This window comes from Musca autumnalis, unplaced genomic scaffold (assembly GCF_047663935.1).
Source record: "Musca autumnalis isolate F117 unplaced genomic scaffold, ASM4766393v1 scaffold_1, whole genome shotgun sequence".
Taxonomy (NCBI): Eukaryota; Metazoa; Arthropoda; class Insecta; order Diptera; family Muscidae; genus Musca; species Musca autumnalis.
The window spans coordinates 155,228,173-155,247,212 of NW_027411644.1; the positions used below are offsets into that span (position 1 = coordinate 155,228,173).

Consider the following 19,040-nt stretch of genomic DNA (forward strand, 5'->3'; position numbering starts at 1 on the left):
GATTTTTCTATTTTTCGAAAGTGACAAGAGTGAGTAACAACCTTCTAAAACATTACACATTTTATCAATAAAAAGTGACGGGTCAAAAGATGACCCGAGTACAACATATCACTCATTTACTCAGAGAGTGGCATAACTCAAAATGTGCCTTTTCTGAGTTTGCAATTTCTATTTTTTCTACGGCTTCTAATTTATCTTGCTTTAAATTTTCATGCTGATATTTTTAAAGCTCGACGAGTTACAGCTCATTTACAATGTGTTGCGCATAAATCAACACAAAAGTTTTTTGATATTATGAAGCACTAGAACAGGTCAATTCATGCTTGATCTTACACATAAATTTACCACTGATATATGGATAGCTGCTTGCAAAATATGGTCATGGCGGAAATCTCTGTTTCTACGGAAGAAATCGAAGATATCATAGTTCAAGACTATGTCTAAAATGAGTATTTAGTTTTCCGAATAAAAGGTTTAAGCTAGAGTAATTATTAAGAAACTGAGTTCAAAGAGGCCTCTAAATAACCACTTAATTCAGTTTAATTACTAACTTAGTCCGTCTATGAGTATGCGCCACACATAAAATTTATACGCGTGCCATGGTTAATGCGTATGTTCGTTGTTGTGTACATGTGTATTTGAGTGTGTGAGTGTAAATTTTCAAACATTTTGTGCTCTGTGGCACATTAAAAAGATTTTCTTTAAAAGACGCTGAGTTTTGTGGAAAATCGTTCAAATGCTTACCAGACATTAAACGAATAACAACATTTTCAAAAAAACGAGTCAATATCCATCCAAGTGGGGATTTAACTCAATTAGAGAAAAAGAAAAAAAAAACGAAAAACGAAAAATAAAAAACTCAAATTGAGAGTATTTTGAGTGTTGGTTTATTCCAAGAGTGTTGTAAAGAAAGTGAAAAGAAAACACACACAAGAAAAGACTCACTCGAAAAAAGCTTGGGATAGGTTAAACAAAGTGAAATACAAAACACAAAGATTAAAGCCCAACCATTGTTGCGATCATATGCCGCCGGTTTGAAACGGTAAAAGTCTTAACGAAAACGCCAAACGTAACGGACGTCGTCTCTGTAAACGCGTGGACGTCGTTTAAAAGAAACGAATTATTGTCGAAACTAAAACGGAAATTTAAGAAACGTTTAAACATTGCTGAACAGAGAAAGATTTTATACAAATTAAACTGAAACCAAAAAAACACACGAAGCAAAAAAATGAAGGTGAGTATGTGAAGGAGAATGACTACTGCAATAAAGCGGACAGGAGAAATTCCATGAACTCAAAAAATGTACATTGCAAAATTAACAAATCAATTATCGAAGGCCAAGGAAATGCCAACAAAGTGTAACGAAATATAAAACAAAAGATCCCTCCTCCACTGAATATGCCTTATGGATACCAAGAAAACCAGTGAAAGTGTGATGGTGATAATGATGTTTAAGACAAACAACACGACAATGACATTGTGCGTATGTCACGAATATTTGTAGTATTTGCTTTAACTAAAAACCCAAACAAACATTGCTGCCAATGTAAAGTGACAAAAAATCAAATTCGTGTAACAAAATAAACAGAAAAGCTTAAAACGAAATACAAAAAAATTATTTGTTATAGACTCAAGTGAAAATTGAACATAATCAATGATTTGATTTTTCTTACCAACATTCACTTCATGGCTCAAAAACAAGTTCAAGTGCATTATTATGTTGTTGCGGTTTTACATTTCCTTTTACTTCTTTCACCTCTTCCTCTTGTGTGGCAAATAAGAAACAACAAAAAAAACAAGAAATTGCAACTTTATTAAAAATGGATTTTATAATGGACGGGTTTTGACCAGGTCCATCAACCCGTTTTGTTGCATTCATCATCAAAGTCGTTAAGTGAACGCAATGCTATTTGTTTTTTTTCTGTCTCTCTTTCTCCTTTGTTTTCTTTTTTGCCACTTTCCGTTTCATTTGGCCAATCAACAACAATAACAAACAATATGAATGTGTGGTCTCTAAGTAGACGTGAGTGGTTTAGAAATTATGTAATGCCAACCAATTCAAGCTCAGCTGTTATAAGTCCATGGAGAAGAGATCCCATAAGCCAATGTAATCGAATTTCATGACTAAAATATATGCAAAGTAAAAAAGCAACTGCCGAAATATTTGACAATAAAAAAAAAAACAAACCAAACACCATATAATGTGCAAATAAAAAGATTGACCGACATCACTGATGATTAACAATAAAATTTAAATATTTTTATAATAAACAACAATACTGGTGTTGCAATATTATATGAAATACCCAATAGTGCTTCCAAATCCGTTATTGTATCAATGATTCATTTTCATCAATGGTTGGTAATATTTCCTGTTCGTTGCTTCATGTTTTCCCGCCAGAAATAAAGCAATGTTTGGTTTCTTTCAGTTTTACTTTTCAATAAACTTACTAAACAAATCTTCAATATCTTAGTTTAAATATCTTAAAAATGAAGTTTAGATGCTACTTTGGCAAGTTAAGTAGTAAAATTCAACGTATGTAAACAAAGCGAACGTATAAGCCCTGTTCCTTTACATGCAAGAATTTTCAAGTTTCACCACTTTTTACTCGAAAAGCATTCCCTAACTTCAAAAAGCGTGTAAGTATATACATACTTATTAGGGTTATGACTTTTTTACAAACTCGTATGCCTGTATCATATTTTGATGAGTTTTTACTTAAGATTAGCAACAAAAACTCTCTTTTTCAATTGTGTGAGTGAGCAAATTGACACACACCGACATCAGAAGTGCGCCCTTTGAGCAGCTTTGTTTTGAAATGAAAACTTTCAATACACAATTTTTTTTTTCATTACACAAGACAACCAACAAACCAACATTATTCGAAAAAACATCACATTTGAATTATAAATTATTGTGTAGCCACTGGAGAATAAACGAAACTTGAATCTCTTGAAAATAATGAATTTCTATGGCAATTATTAGCTTATCCGTGTAATTGAAGAATGTATTTATACGAATTATTTTTCGTAAATTTTATAAAATCAGACTGAACGGTATGTTGGGAAACTATCAAAATGTTTGGGTTTCAAAACCAACACAATAACAAAATATGTTTGTAGTTGTATAAGCAGCCATATTTTACAGCCTTATATCCCTGCATCATATTTTAATGAATTTTTATTCAAGATTAGATAAAAACCTACATATAAGATGATTCGCGCACAAAATGTTTTTAACATTTTTATTCATATCTCAAAAATTCACTTTTGAGAAAGACGTGTTTTAAGTTGCCGATTGAATTTTGACCTCCCAACTTTAAATGAATATTAGACAAAAAACATGTCATCTACTTGAACCGTCAGTTGCAGAGTTAAACTTGGTTTAGACTATACACTTATACGATAATTAAGTGCATTATCTCGATTTATTTGACATTATTGTAGAAAATGACAACTCAAATTCACTGGATTTGTTAAATCAAGCATAGTCTGAACCAGACGTCCGCAAAATGCCACTCGCTTTTAATGCATATTCGCGATTTCGTGCTTTTTTCATTGCTTGCTATTGCCATCTCTGTTTAATGCTATTGCTTGCTTTGCCTTTACTTTCATGAGTGTGTGCCAATTGCACACACACAACACACTACAAGAGCTCGTTGCCTTTTTTTTTGCTCGCTGCCTTCGAAAAAGCACGTTGCATTACAAAAAGCAGCAGATATTTCTGGTCAAATTTACATGTTAATAAACATAAAAAAATTAATGTTGAGACAATAAAAACAATTACTAGTTTAGTTTATCCTATTATTAAAGAAACTCAAGGAAAAAGCGAAATTTGGCAAATGTATTAATTTATTCAAACAGAAGATGGTACGATACTGTGTGGTGGCATGCAGTATTGTGCATACTGCATTTGCGAATCGTGTGAATACAAATGTAAAAGCAAGCAAGCATGCACTAAAGCAGTGAATCATTTTTTGGGGTGAATCTGCTTTTTGCACATTCATATTTTTTATATGCAAGGCACTGCACTATTCGCTTTTGGGAAAAGGCAATAGAGTGTGCCTTTTATATGCATTTTGCGGACCTCTGGTCTAAACCGGGTATTAGTCAGATATGAATGTTAAATTTCTGTGCAAGATCAAACATGATTAGAAGTGTTTTAGTGCTTTAAAACTCAAAAGACTTTTTTGTTGATTTATATATGTATGTCAAACTCCTAGTAAATGAACGGTAACTCGTTGAGTTTTAGGAACATCAACATAAAAATTTTACACAAGATAAAGTAGAAGTTGTAGCAAAAATAGAAACTGCTATACTCATTTTTGAAGTTATGCCACTCTTTGAGTAAATAAGAAAAATTTAATATTACATAGGATCATCAAATTGTACGTTAACATTTACGAAACCGAGTGGATTTCAACTGGCAATTCCTTTGCGTATACGTCAAATGATACTAAAATCCATTGGATTTCATTTGACGTTTAAAAAATGGAATTGATAGTTAAAATCGAGTGGATTTCGTAAATGTAAACCTAGTAAAACATACAAAACTTTATATATTCCCGTTGTCATTGGAGAGGATGAACCTCAGTGAGAGTATAAGTCTTGCATAACTTTTATCGCACGCTCACAACACTGCACAGCGGCGGTACTTACAAGGGAAGGCGTGACGAAAATTCTTGTAGATAATCATCCAGAAGTGGAGTATTTTACTGTTATAAGCACATTGTTTACACATACTTGTTATTGCTGTAATCCGGTGCCAGGAGTTCATATTGCATAGAAAACCTCCGCGATAAAAATTTAAATTATTGGTCCATGATTTGGTATACTCCCTATATGAATAATATCTCCATTTATTTCGGAGATATTAACCAATTATTCAAACCAAATAGGTTTTAATAATGAACTCAGAATTCTGAACACCACCTTTTAAAAAAATGTGATATCGGTCCACTCCATATAGGGTTACCATCCATTTTTCGGTACTTAATAAGATATAATCACATTTTTACGCAGAATTATTTGCATTGTGTATTTTTGGTTCTCAGTGCGGTCGAACATTAGGGTGTCCCAAAAAATATTTATTAAAGTGAATACCCCCAAACCTTTTCATTTTTGACTAGTTCCTAGTTACTTGATAACAAAAGCGCTAATAGCGAAAAAAATACTATATTGAACATACATATAAGAAAATATAAAAAAATACTTAAAAATATCCCAAAAAATTTATTTTCAGCACCTAAAAACGGTGTCAAACTCTTAGTCATAACTGCCCAATCCGTAAATTTCCGCAAAAAGTCTGAACAGTTTGGAAATCTACAGACCTTTGGCTTCAATTTGGTGGCGATTCTTGCATATGCTTGGAAAGTAACTAAAACTTTTAAGGAAATATATACATCTATATTCAGTATTTTCATTTTGCCCAATATTATAACCAAAATGTTTGGCAACCCCAGCGATTTAGAGGAATTATTAAGCTTAGTAAATTTAATAAAACATACAACTTAAGTTAGGGCGTGAATAATTGACCAATGTTTCAGAAACTTGCTTATATATAACCATGTTTTCTCATTTTCAAAATAAATTTTTTCTCCAAAATTACTAATTTGTAAGCATTTTTCTCCTTAAGAACCGAGAAAAATAGCAAAAATAAGTTAAGTTGAAAAAAATGTGGAATGTTTGAAAGCGATTTGCATCTTAAAATTACACTGTGCAACATTTTTAAGGTGATCTTGTGCAAACAATTCGAACTGAGGATTTTTTGAAAGTACAGACCCAACCGACAAGAAACCCTAGTTGGGTTTTGTTGTGTCAGATCCAGCTCGGATTTTATGGCCCCATCAAAACATGGTTAAATATTGAGTTTTCAAGAAATTCGGAGCTATACATATCTCTGAAACGAATGCGAACCTTCTTCTGACCTCTGAAGCAAATTTGTAGATAAGGACAAGAATAAAATATTTGGAGAAATAATGAACTCGAAAAACTACATTTATTGCCTCAAATTATTTGCAAAAATATATGCAAAAATTCCACAATTTTTATACATTTCGCACCGTATCTCCAAAACCGTTAATATTTTCTGAATATTTTCTTTTGGAAAAATATTCCCTGGAATGTAATACACAACTCTTTAGAACATGTCATTGCACAGTGGATCCACCCATTGGCCAAAAATAGAAAAATGAATGTCAAAATTTTGGTACAACATCTGGCAACTCTGACAGCTATAACATGAACCTTTTTAAAACCTTTTTTTGTTTCATTCGAACGCGATCTTCTTAAGAATAGCTTCAAAAGTCGGAACATTTGACTACTATTTTTTGTTGTGAGTAGAATCTATATTTTAAGTGCAAATAAATATATTCAAAATATCGCGAAACTAATACGTAGAGCAAAATATTGTAGTGGATTTTGAAGGAGGAGGAGGAGCTTAATTTTCAATAAAAAAATGGTGTTTTAGCATGTTGTGAAATTCTAGTTAACTGCATATTTTCTTAGTGTATTTTGTAATGCTAATTCGATCATATACTTAAATTTGACCTAAGGTTTTAGTCATGATGCCCACCAGTGCCCACCTTGGGAATAATTTTCCAAAGTAGGTCATGGGTTTAAGATTATTCAGTATTCAGCTGCCATCTAGTGCCAGACTATAAATAGTGGGTCGCTGACTAAAGCTGCCCTAGAATAGGGTTTCTATGGATATATTAGCGTATAACTCTATTATCTGACCACGTACATTAATATAATTGGCATCAGTGGCAAGATGAAGAAATCTTCTTCCAAATTAGTCTTATGTTGGCGGTACGTGCCGTCCAGGAAGAACGCTATAAGATCTATATTTAACATTTTACCAATTTTCAGACAAAAATATTGATTTTTTAATCCGCTAAATTGGTTGGATTTTATGTTGTTTTGGAGATTGTTTGGTTTCCCCAAGCCTATTTTTGCATCATAAGATAATCGGGACCTTTGTTCATGTCATTTTGTATTAACAGCATAAAACAATTCTTACCGTATACCCCCTCCAGAGGGGATAGGGGGGACAATGTCACGCTCGTGGTTTCTTAAAACACTCTTCGCAGCAGCACAAAGCTGTAACCGGCGCATTGGCTTGATTGTTACACTCTAAATATTTTTGGCCACTTTCTCCATACAAGTGGATCCACTGTGCATTGTTGTAAAAGGCCTCTATGCTGTTGTTTTCAGTACATTTTTCAACGATGATTTAATAAAAATGTCAATAATGTAGTGAAATCCGAAATGCGAGAATAAACTGTTGGTGTGAACTGTACCGCTGAAATAACATGAAGTAAGCATTTTGGAGATTCAGAATGTTCTAGAGGATTGTTGAGAACTTTATTTGGAAGATTTTTGCAAAAGGTTACTTGGTTCAAATCCCAATAGTTTGGCCGATACTGACCAGAAGTTCAGCAATTATGTAAAATTTCCTATATTTTATAGACTTTGATGCCCTAGATGGAGTTTTTCTTATGTAGTTTTTTTTTTCAAAAGATAAGTTCTACTAGTTTAGGGCTACAATATTGCTAAACACAGCAAGGTCAAATTCCTATTCGTTTCTAAGATAAAGGCCTGATAAATGCAAAAAAGTGTAGATTTAGCCCGGTTTAGACGAGGCCATAAAATCCGAACTGGATCTGATAGGACAAAACCCTACTAGGGTTTTTGTAGTCTAAATATGTACTTTCAAAAAATGCATATTAGAAGTTGTTTGCATTTTCAGTGTTGCATAGTGTTATTAAAATGATGACACGAACTTTTGGATTTTTGTCGTTGGGCGCATCCACTGTGCACCGATTGCTTCAGGTAATGCTAATTCCAGCATCATCTGTTTCGGATGGGTCATCAAGCACTTGAGAGCTTTAGGGTAGTCATTCAGAGCAACAGATAGTTATTCAAAATCGCCAGCGCGGCAAAATTAGTTCTGAACCAGTCATGAGAATGAGAAGGATATCTAGGATGACACGGGAGTTCCACCATGCATTGGAAATACTCTCAGCGAAGTGAGGAAAATACCAGGGGGATGGAATAGAAACTTCATGTCCACCTGTTTGTTATATCCTCCACCATAGTATGGAGGGTAAATTAAGTTTGTTTTCCCGTTTGTAACGCATTGAAATAATCACTTCTGACCATATAAAGTATATACATTCTTGATAAGGGTAAAATTCTGAGTCAATATATGAAAGTCCGCCCACCTATGGTAATCAGTCAGACATCCTGAAAAACTGAGATTGGGGACAAAGGTCCATGTTTCGGTGTGCCCCCATATGACGGTACCACCGATTTCAGTTTTTCTGTAAGTTTTTATCTACAATTTCGTGCAAAATTGGATGTCATTAGGCATTTATGGTTTCCAGGGGTTACAACTTCTCCATCAAAAATTGTGGACATAGGCCCACGTTGTTGTATTGCCCCCATATAACGGTACCGCAAATTTCAGGTACTTTCAAGCTCTTAGCTGACCGAATGTTAAAATTAGGTGTTTGGGGTTTCCAGTGTTTCGGACTGGTGGAACTTAATTAACTCTTTTTACTTGCTTAATCTCAGTTTTACCATTGCTGTAGGCTTCATTAATTCTAGCATAATTGTTAATCAAATCCGCACATGTCAACGCTAAGAACCCAACTGATGAACTAGTGTGTGGGGTGACCTTTCTCTTCAAACCTTTGCTGCAGACGAACTACCATGCCTGTCACTTAGTTGGCATTTACGCGTGTTATATCGGCAAGAATTATCACAATTAATTCCCGCAGGTTGAACACATCTAACACATTCTGGAGTCCTTCTGCGATTGTTTGAGCTTTCCCATCTTTAAGTTTGAGCGCACCCAACATAATTTCTATAGATTTATTCTTAAAGCCACGACATTATATTCAAATCTCTCAAGGTGTTTGCCATCACAGTGCAGGCTCCACTCCCTCCTACACATGTTCAGATTCCTGACTGACATGGGCTTGGGATTTCTATGCGAAAAGCTGGTGGCACGCCGTTACTGCTTTAAGCTTATAACAAAGCGTATTGTAATGTCTATTGGATTATGCTTACATAAGCTCGTTAGCTGCATTGTCAGTTACTCAAGGACTATCTGAACTGTTGTCGGATGAGTCCGGGGTACATTCAGGACAATCAGGTATCGCTGAGTTGGTATGAGTGGGCAAAGTCGTTTCCATTGCCCTCCTTCGTTTGAATGCCCTCAATTTGCAGTTTGTAGACGTTATTTTCCACTTTATACATCCTTAATGATGTCAAACAGTTGCTTCAATGAATCAACGTTTTCTTGTTATACCCTCCGCCATAAGATGAAGGGAATAGTTATATTTGTCATTCAGTTGGTAACGCATCGAAATATAAAGTATGTATTTTCTTGATAAACATAAAATTACATGTCCGTCCGTTGAAATCAAGATTTAAGATAGAGCTTTATAATTAGGTACAGAAGGTGCTATTTTCACTAGGATATTTGGTATTGAAAATGGGCTATATCTGTCCACGTTTTTATATAGCCCCCACAGAACAGTACCTATGCATTTTTATACCCTCCATCATAGGATGGGGGTATATTAAGTTTGTCACTACGTTTGTAACTACTCGAAATAATCATTGTAGACCCCACAAACTATATATTCTTGATCAGCGTGCAATTCTACATCGATATAGCCATTTCCGTCCGTCTGTCCGTCTGTGGAAATCACTCTAGCGTCCGAACGGGTTGACGTAGGTGGATGAAATTTTGGGAAAATCTATTATATGTACGTAGGAATTTTGATATTGATAGCGGGCTATGTAGGTCCACGCTTTCGTATAGCCCCCATACAAAATGACGCGTGACGCGTCGTCGTTTTAAGGAATTTTTAAAATATTTGTCCCATTTTACCACCGATTTGGTTGTAATTTGGTATTTTGTGTCTCCAGAGGCCAAAAAGCATTCCTACCAAAGTTGGTTTATATAGGTCCACGTTTTGGTATTACCCCCATATAAAGTACGCGTCATTTTAATACATTTTGAATGTATTAGTCCCATTTGACAACAGAATCGGTTGTAACTTTGTATTTTGCATTTCCAGAGGCTAAGAAACATTTCTACCATAAAATGTTTATATAGGTCCACGTTTTGATATAGCCCCCATAGGACGATATCTGCCGATTTTCGGTATTTTGAAGGTTTTGGCTTCATTATCACACCGAGATGGCTGAAATTTGGTATTTAGTCTTCGTTTGGGGTATAAAACTTTCCCCTAGAAATTCGTATGTATAGGTCCACGCCATCATATAGCCCCCATAGAACAGTACCTTGCGATTTTCGGCATTTTGAAGGTTGTGGCCACATTAATCCACCGAAATGACTGAAATTTGTGGTGGAGGGTATAAAAAGTTCGGCCCGACCGAACTTAACGCTTTTCCTCCTTGTTTGTATTTTAAAAGTATTAACATCATTGTCACACCGAAAAGGCGGAAAATTTAGTCTTCTTTCGGGCTACAAAAATTTTCCCCCAGAAATTTGTAAGTACAGGTCTACGTTTTGATATAGCCCCATAGAACGATACCTCCCGATTTTCGGTATTTTAAAGGTTTTAACTTCGTGATCACACCGAAATGGTTGAAATTTAATTCTTAGTCTTCGTTAGGTGCGCTGAACTTTCCCCCAGAATTTTGTTGCTGTATGTCCCCATAGAACTGTGTCTCCCGGTTTTCAGTATTTCAAGGTTTTAGCCTACATTCCACACCGAAATGATGGAAATTTAGTATTTCGTCTTTTTTGAAAGCGCAAAACTTTCCCCCGAAATTTGTCGCTCTGGGTCAGGGTCGCCCATCTCTATACTGAGGGCGCCAACTGAGTTGTTTTGCATTTACTATTCTCTCTCATTCACAGTGTACGTGTGCAAAAACGCATGATAAACATCATTTGATTGTAATTTATTCACCTATACATAAACCCTTGGTCCTTAGTCTCCATTTTTATTCAATACAACTCGTGGTGAAGGGTATAAAAAGGTCGGTCCCCCTGAAGTTAACGCATTTTTTACATGTTTTCGTATTCATTTCGGATTTTGTGTTAGAGTATTTGACATAATTTTAATTAACATCTAATGGAAACAATACGATATGCCTTTATTTGAGATATAATTAATCTTACCAATCTCCATAAAAATTTCCACATAAACATAAACCACCATATACATTAAATAAGCTCTACTTGCGTAAATAGTCCACTATGAAAATTTAAAATAATTACATTGGAAATGCTTTTTGCATGCCAAGTAATAACTTCCACAGCGAAACCCAACATGAATTACCTACCCCCTTACTCACATGAAGTAATTACACATTAAACTCAGCGGATATACAAAATTGCATACAGATTTCGAAGTGAAAAATCTAAAATAAGATTATTTACTCTTACATATGCGAACAAGGAGAAAATACAATACTTCCATTAGCAAGTTCGTGAGTTTTAAGTTAAAGTGCAAAAAACCATGGCAAATCCATCCATAAGACAAAATAATAAACAAAATATGTAAACAACAAAGCATGGAGTACGTACAGCACCACTCCCTTGGCAAGTGAAAGCGATCAAAAGTAAACGAGCGGAAGATAACAAAAACCAAATCGATTAAAATAAAGAGATGACGTCTTTGTTCACACATTCCGGTAGAAGAAAGAGTTAACCGTCACCTGTTTTATGTTGGCAACCAACACCTAACCAAGTTGCTTGAAATATATTCATCATTAATAAAAACAAAATGTTTCTAGCCATCGGCCAATTCTCACGATGTCAAACTAGTGTTGTCTTAGGTTAGTGTCATTAATGGGGACAAATTACTACTTTCGTTTTTATTTTGTTGGAAAAAAGTACTGAGGCACACAATGTCTGAAATGAGATAAGGCAAAGAATTTAGCTGAAACCTTTAACCAGGTCATAGGTTAGTCATAAATATTTTGAATTTTCATAGCAATTTTGGTGATTTTATCGAAGACCTATTTAACAATAAATTGACATAATCGCGTGTCATAGCAAATGAATGATATTGAGTGACCAAATTAGTTAAATTGTGCCATCATACCCTAAAATATGTATTTAAAGATACTGTACTCCAATATGAACTAGTTTGGTTTTGGCTTTATAAGCGGTACAAATTATCAAAGTGTGTCTTACAAATCGCTCAAACAAAACATTGGCACAGGAGACAGTATAGAGAAATGTTTTCGATGTGAGAAATTTCTATGAACATTTTTGTGGTTAATGTGGCTGCTTCCATGGATTTAGTTGAGTATGTTTGTCTGGGCAGTTAAAAAGGTGATGTGTATTGTCTTGATCTGCATCATATCCTGCGCATATATTATGCACTCTATCCTTAATCCTTATCCAATATAATTGTTAACGAAGGCTCCATTCCAAAAATATTCTGATTTGTCGCTGCAGTTGACGTCCTTCTGCTATGATAAATGGGAGATGTAATCCGTGGACGGAATTTACACGGTAATAGCTTTTGGCATAAGCGACTTCATATGTGAACAGCATTTATTCCTAACAGTGAGGGACAAAAGTTTACATACACCCCATACATCTCGGGTTTTAGGTTAAGTAATAATTTTCATGAAATTCCAAGTATGCAGATTTATTTCTTCTCGATAAATTTTAGAAAAAAATACTTTTTGGTGGATGTCGTTATTTAAGGCCAGACTTCATATATATCTCGTTAAAGCGAACCCTTGCTTATTTCTTTAGGTATTGTACTTTCTAAAAACCACAAAATTAGTGTCAAATCAAAATCTTGAGTTCCTAGAAAGCTTTGAAGTTGTTCTGGTGCATAAAATACCTACAAATTTTCCTTATATTTCTCAGGAAATTAATATATTCCTCGGAATTCTTGGCACAAATTATACACTAAAGGGTTTACACCTTATGGTTCGATGTAACGGCCGACAAAAGTGAAACTAGTATATTCGGTTCTCCTTTGCTGACATTCTTACCTTTGTTTCAGCTGTGAGGCCGCCTCTTTTATCCTGATAACATGAATTACATAAGGCACTCGACTCCTGGCTCATTCAACTCAGTTCCCAAGGTTTTGTATGCGTTAGCCTCAGCCTTTAAGCAAGTGGTTGTATAAACTTCCGTACGACAAAAATGTGGCTCATCGAAATAATAGTTTTAGACTAGAAACAGATTAAGTTCGAATAGGGTCTATATCGGTCCAATGCTTCGGGTACCTCTAACATAAAATTTGGGAAAAGTGCAGTTTAAGGCCTGTTCTCAAATCGTTTTTTCAGGGACATGTCCATACTTCCTTAGAAAAAGCTGGAAAAACTTTCGAACCGGATACCGCGTTGGTGCAAACTTTGCATATCGTAATATTTCTGCAAATCTTATATAAATAAAAGTTCAACAATTTTCGCTTTTCTCGATTTCGTTCACTGTTTCGTTTACCTCGAACACAAAATTTCGGAACAGTGCAGTTTAAGGTCTGCTCTCTTATTGTTTTGATTTTTTGCAACAATTTGTTCTGGGAACTCCCATTACGACGGTACAAGTTTTTATCAGGCTCAAGTCCCTACTTCCTGAGAAAATGAAACGAAAGCTGTTCGTCACTCCTCACAAAATTCAACATTTTTGTTTAAGTGCCGAATTTTTTGCAGAAGCTTCTATTTGTGGTTCTGTATATAACGATATAGTGTTATTCGAGGGCCAATTCATGCTTCCTCTAACTGCAATGTCAGGTGACCTTAAATTAGATTCATTTCCAGAATGGACTATGTGGTCTATTGCTTCAGGAACCCTCTACTCAACACTTTTGAACAAGTTCATACGTCCAAAAAGGGCCACAAGATTCTGAAAGCCCCTAAAATACATAATTTTTGGGGAAAAGGATATTGGTTCTGTAGCGGAATTATACCGATGCTACTCCTTGTGGTCCTGCTTACAGCGATATTTTATTTTTCGTGGGAAAGTCCATGCTTCCTGACATTGTGGTCAAAAAGCTCTATTTATACGGTGACCAACTGAAATGATTGGAAGGTGCGCTATCTATCAAAAATAAATGACTCCCAAAATAGAATCCACTTCCACAATTGGCTATTTCGACTCATTCCTTTAGGTATGTATCTCTTTCGCAATATTTTGAGTTCTAATCGAAATACATATATATTTTTTCGACAAGTTCATACGCCCAAAAAGGCCATAAAATCTGAAAACACCTAAGCAAAAAAAAACCAGTAAGGAAAGGATCACAGTCGGGCGGGGCCGACTATATGATACCCTACACCACTGTGAATATGTAAAATATAAATCGGAGCTATATCCACATCTTAACCGATTTTGATATAATTTGGCACATTTATTTCCAGACCGAATTCAGTCACACATTCCAAATATCATTGAAATCGGACTTATATAGCTTGTTTGGAGCAGCAAATACGCGAAATCGGCCGTAAATATATATGGGTGCTATATCCAAATCTGAACCGATTTCGATATAATTTGGCACATTTATTTCCAGACCGAATTCAGTCACACATTCCAAATATCATTGAAATCGGACTTATATAGCTTGTTTGGAGCAGCAAATACGCGAAATCGGCCGTAAATATATATGGGTGCTATATCCAAATCTGAACCGATTTCGATATAATTTGGCACATTTATTTCTAGACTGAATTTAGTCACACATTCCAAATTTCATCGAAATCGGAAATATATAGCGTGTTTGGTACAGAAAATACGTGAAATCGGCCGAAAATATATATGGGAGCTATATCCAAATCTGAAGCGATTTCTATATAAATTGGCACACTTATTTCTAGACGGAATTCAGTCACACATTCCAAATATCATTGAAATCGGACTTATATAGCTTGTTTGGAGCAGCAAATACGCGAAATCGGCCGTAAATATATATGGGTGCTATATCCAAATCTGAACCGATTTCGATATAATTTGGCACATTTATTTCTAGACTGAATTCAGTCACACATTCCAAATTTCATCGAAATCGGAAGCGTGTTTGGTACAGAAAATACGTGAAATCGGCCGAAAATATATATGGGAGCTATATCCAAATCTGAACCGATTTCTATATAATTTGGCACACTTATTTCTAGACGGAATTCAGTCACACATTCAAAATTTCGAAAATATATATGGGAGCTATATCCAAATCTGAACCGATTTTCACCAAAAGCAATAGCGTTCTTCCTACAGCTAAAAACGTTGTAGTCCCCAATTTTCAGCTGAATCGGACAAAAAGTTCGACCTGTACGTTGCGAACAAAAATACATGGACAGACGGACGGACATGCATAAATATGTATATGTATACATGTATATCCCCAAAAGGAACTATGGGTCTATTTCGTTTCCTTTTGTATGTTACATACAAATGCACAAAGACATAATACCCCTTACCACATAGTGGTGTACGGTATAAAAAAAAGAATTTGGACCGGTAGCCGGTATTCGATATTGTCCATAGATAACAGTTTTAGTTCGCATAGCCTGAGGTATATCTCTGTCACATAGCCGATGGATAATTTTTTACTTGTTGCTTTCACTTTTTCCTTTTACCGACGCCTTTGATGGGAAATGTTATCTCACTTTGGGTGTACGACCAATAAATATATAACGAGAGAGTGCAGCATCAATCAAGACCCAGAACATCCATTCTTTTACCCTGGTTGGGCTTTTGCTAAAGCGGTGATTGGTAAACTCACTGAATTTGGGCAGTTGTTTATCAGTTTGGACAACTTTTTCACGATTGTTGAGAGTGTGGTGTTCAGAGATAATAAAGGCGGGTGGTCTCTTTATGGTGAGAAGAAACACTTTCTATGTTGATTTATGCTTTCCCAAGTTGAGTTTGATCTTCAGACCGAATTTAGAATAGACTTTCAAGCGTCTCTGTCTTCTATGCTTATGGGTTGACCTCTTTCACTTGAGCTTTCCAGCGTATTTAAACCCGTTTTTAGTAAAACAATCTTGTAGTCGAAAAAAGGAGGTATGTATCTACATGAATTTGTCAGATCTAAAGCCACCTTTATGTGGCTCAATTATTCATTATTGGGACATTCGTTATCGAAAGGTTAGACTGCATATAAAATCTACCTTAAATTATATGTGGTATAAAACGACATATAAACTACCACTTTGAGTTCACTTATGTACCATAGTCAATGTACCCATTTCGAACTTGCTGTGGGATCCCAAAAAACCTAGAATTGTAAAGAGCGACAATAGCGGTGAGCAAGATTTATTTAACAGCTGATGGCTTCTCTTGCTATGAAATATATTTTTGTCTTTCAAAATAATAAAAATATTTCATATCAGCGAAAAGTATACATATTTGTACATCTTTTTTCATCGAATTTTGTTGTTTTGTTCTTTTTGAAGCATTCCTTCTTAAAAAAATCGTTTAACATCAACAGAAGACAAAAGCCACAATTTGCCTCCTGACGAAACGTTGGTGATGAACCAGCGTTTGCCTCAAAATTATGCAACTTAACAAAAAAGTTTTTTTGTCGTTCTCTACATTTTTAGTGTTCATTTTTCATTGTTATCAACGGTAGTGGATAACATTCCACTTATGACATTACTACCGAATATCAATGTGATAATTTAATTATGAATGAAACTATTTTTTGGCGTGTTTTCATATTGCATTGACACAAAGTGGGGCATTTAAATATTTATTACATAAATAAAAAATGACCACTTTTAGTTTCAAATGATTTGATTTTGACACACTAATTATAACAGCGGAAATTTCCATCTCCGCTGTCGCATATCGGGCGGCGAACCACCCAGTTAAGGGAAACCTAAAAAAATATTTTGCATTTTTGAGGGTATTACCCTGATTGTCGTCGTCATTCAATTGAAAGGGAAATTCAAAATGATTTGCATGCATAACGTTGTTTATGATTTTCCACAAACAAAAAAGAATACAACAATTTCAATTGAATTTCAATAAACCAAACTGCGATAAATGTTCAATTAAATGCCTCGTTTGAACTAAAGAATCACTGAACCATAAATTCACATATTTTTTCTGAATTCATTCATTCAATGTTATGAAATCTTTGCATACCTTTATTCATGTATAAATTGGTATGTTATTATAAAATTGTATTGTGAAGTTAGTGTATTTACAAACGGTTAAGTTGGTTTTATACAAATTTGTAAAATAACTTAATATAAGATTCATCATTACTGAGGGTTTTTGTGATTTAAACTTGAAGTTAGTGATACATAAATACAACGGAGTCCATAGAAGACGAAAATACCTTTGGTTTCTTTGGGTCACTTCGGTTTTTGATTTTATAACGGTAAATGTAGTGAAAAATGGGCTTTCTTGGATTTTCAACTTTAAACACATTACTTCTCTTTTCCACAATCGATTTTCACACTCTATCCTTTATTGGAAAGAGGAGAATACTGTCTTTCGAACAAGCGATAGATTTTTAAAATTGGTTAACAAATGGCTAAGTAATAGTGGTTTTTATGTGACAAAAACGCATTAAGAGCAGTAAAATGTTTTTCCTTGTGCTCTAGGCTGCGTAAACGATACCTAACAGTAAATTTATTTAATGAATGCGCTATGGCATTTTTGGTGTTCAACTTTTTGGATTTTTTTCATATTTTCCTTTATAAAAGATTGGTACCCTAGCATGTATGATTCTAATTGTGATTATCTTGCTTAACAATTACGCACAAGGTACCAATCTTTTATAAAGGAAAATATGAAAAAAACCAAAAAGTTAAAACACAAAAAATGCCATAGCGCATTAATTTTTCAACCGATTTCGTTGGTTTTTCCCATTTTGGAAAGCCAACTAAATTTCCTATCTGCTGACTGTAAATAATTGTACTGTTAGGTATCGTTTACGCAGCCTACATCACAGGGAAAAACATGTCACTGTTTTTAATGGGTTTTTGTCACATATAAACCACTATTACTTAGAAATTTGTTAACCGATTTTAAAAATCTATGGCTTATTCGAAAGACATTATTCTCCCCTTTGTAGTGAAAAATAGGGTGTGCAAATCGGTTGTGGAGAAAAGAAGTAATGTTCGTTTAAAGTTGAAAATCCAAGAATGCCTATTTTTCGCTACACTTACCTTTATAAAACCAAAAACCGAAGTGACCCAAAGAAACCAAAGGTATTTTCGTCTTCTATGGACTCCCACAAAACCGAATTTATGCATCAGAACACCTGCAAAAATTTTTTGTCAACTTTTGTATCACAGTGTAATTAGTGATGACCATTTGCAATCCTAATTACGAACAAGTTGAGTTCGGCCGGGCGAACGTTTTATACCCTCTACCACGAGAGGTACTAAGCTTTTCCGCCACGTAAACTGAAAAATATCTCTTTCTTTTAAATAAAGTTTAATACCAATGACATATCAATATTTTCTACTCATTCAGAATCCGAAATATCATGTTACAGTAAATCAATCTGAACGTTGCGTGCAAAACTTTCAAAATTCGTAAAATCTGGAGGTACCTTCTTATTGTGAATGTACCAAAAGATGAATCTATATTGATCAATTTCTTCGTGGTACTTTTCTATCCATTGAGAATCCGAAATGCCAAGTTACAATCACTACAGTAGACTAAACCTTTAAAAGACTTCACACAGAGTGGTATTGTAGTACCTTCAAATCTGAGAACCCGCAGATAAAACCTTCAAAATATGGAAAATCGGGAGCTACCGTTCTATGGACCTAGGCAGACAAATTTCTATCGAAAAAGTTTTGGAGCCCCAAAAAAGACGATACACCAAATTTCGGTAAGATAAACACCGAAAATCGGGAGGTAACATTTTTTGGAGGCTATATCAAAACGTGGTGACTGATTTCTGTGAAAAAGTTTTGTAGCCCCAAAGAGGACCAAATACCAAATTTCAGCCTTTTCGGTATGTGGCTAATGATGGCTAAAATCTTCATAATATCGACAAGTAAGAACGGCATTAAGTTCGGCCAGGCCGAACTCGTTAGGCCCTACACCAAGAGTTGTGTTGAAG

The 19,040-nt window shown here is 34.9% G+C and overlaps 1 protein-coding gene across 2 annotated transcripts in view; it reads left to right on the top strand.

The window, feature by feature from the left end:
• The first annotated feature begins 994 nt into the window (after nucleotides 1–994).
• LOC141390906 (uncharacterized) overlaps nucleotides 995–19,040 on the top strand; it is a 55,837-nt gene continuing 37,791 nt past the window's right edge. Inside the window, exon 1 of one of the 2 annotated variants that reach the window (XM_073963840.1) lies at nucleotides 995–1,234. In XM_073963840.1, coding sequence (XP_073819941.1) covers nucleotides 1,229–1,234 — 6 coding nt within the window. In that variant the 5' untranslated portion in view covers nucleotides 995–1,228. Of the gene's footprint in view, nucleotides 1,235–18,267; nucleotides 18,348–19,040 lie in introns of those variants that run through there. The other variant, XM_073963839.1, reaches the window with a different exon arrangement.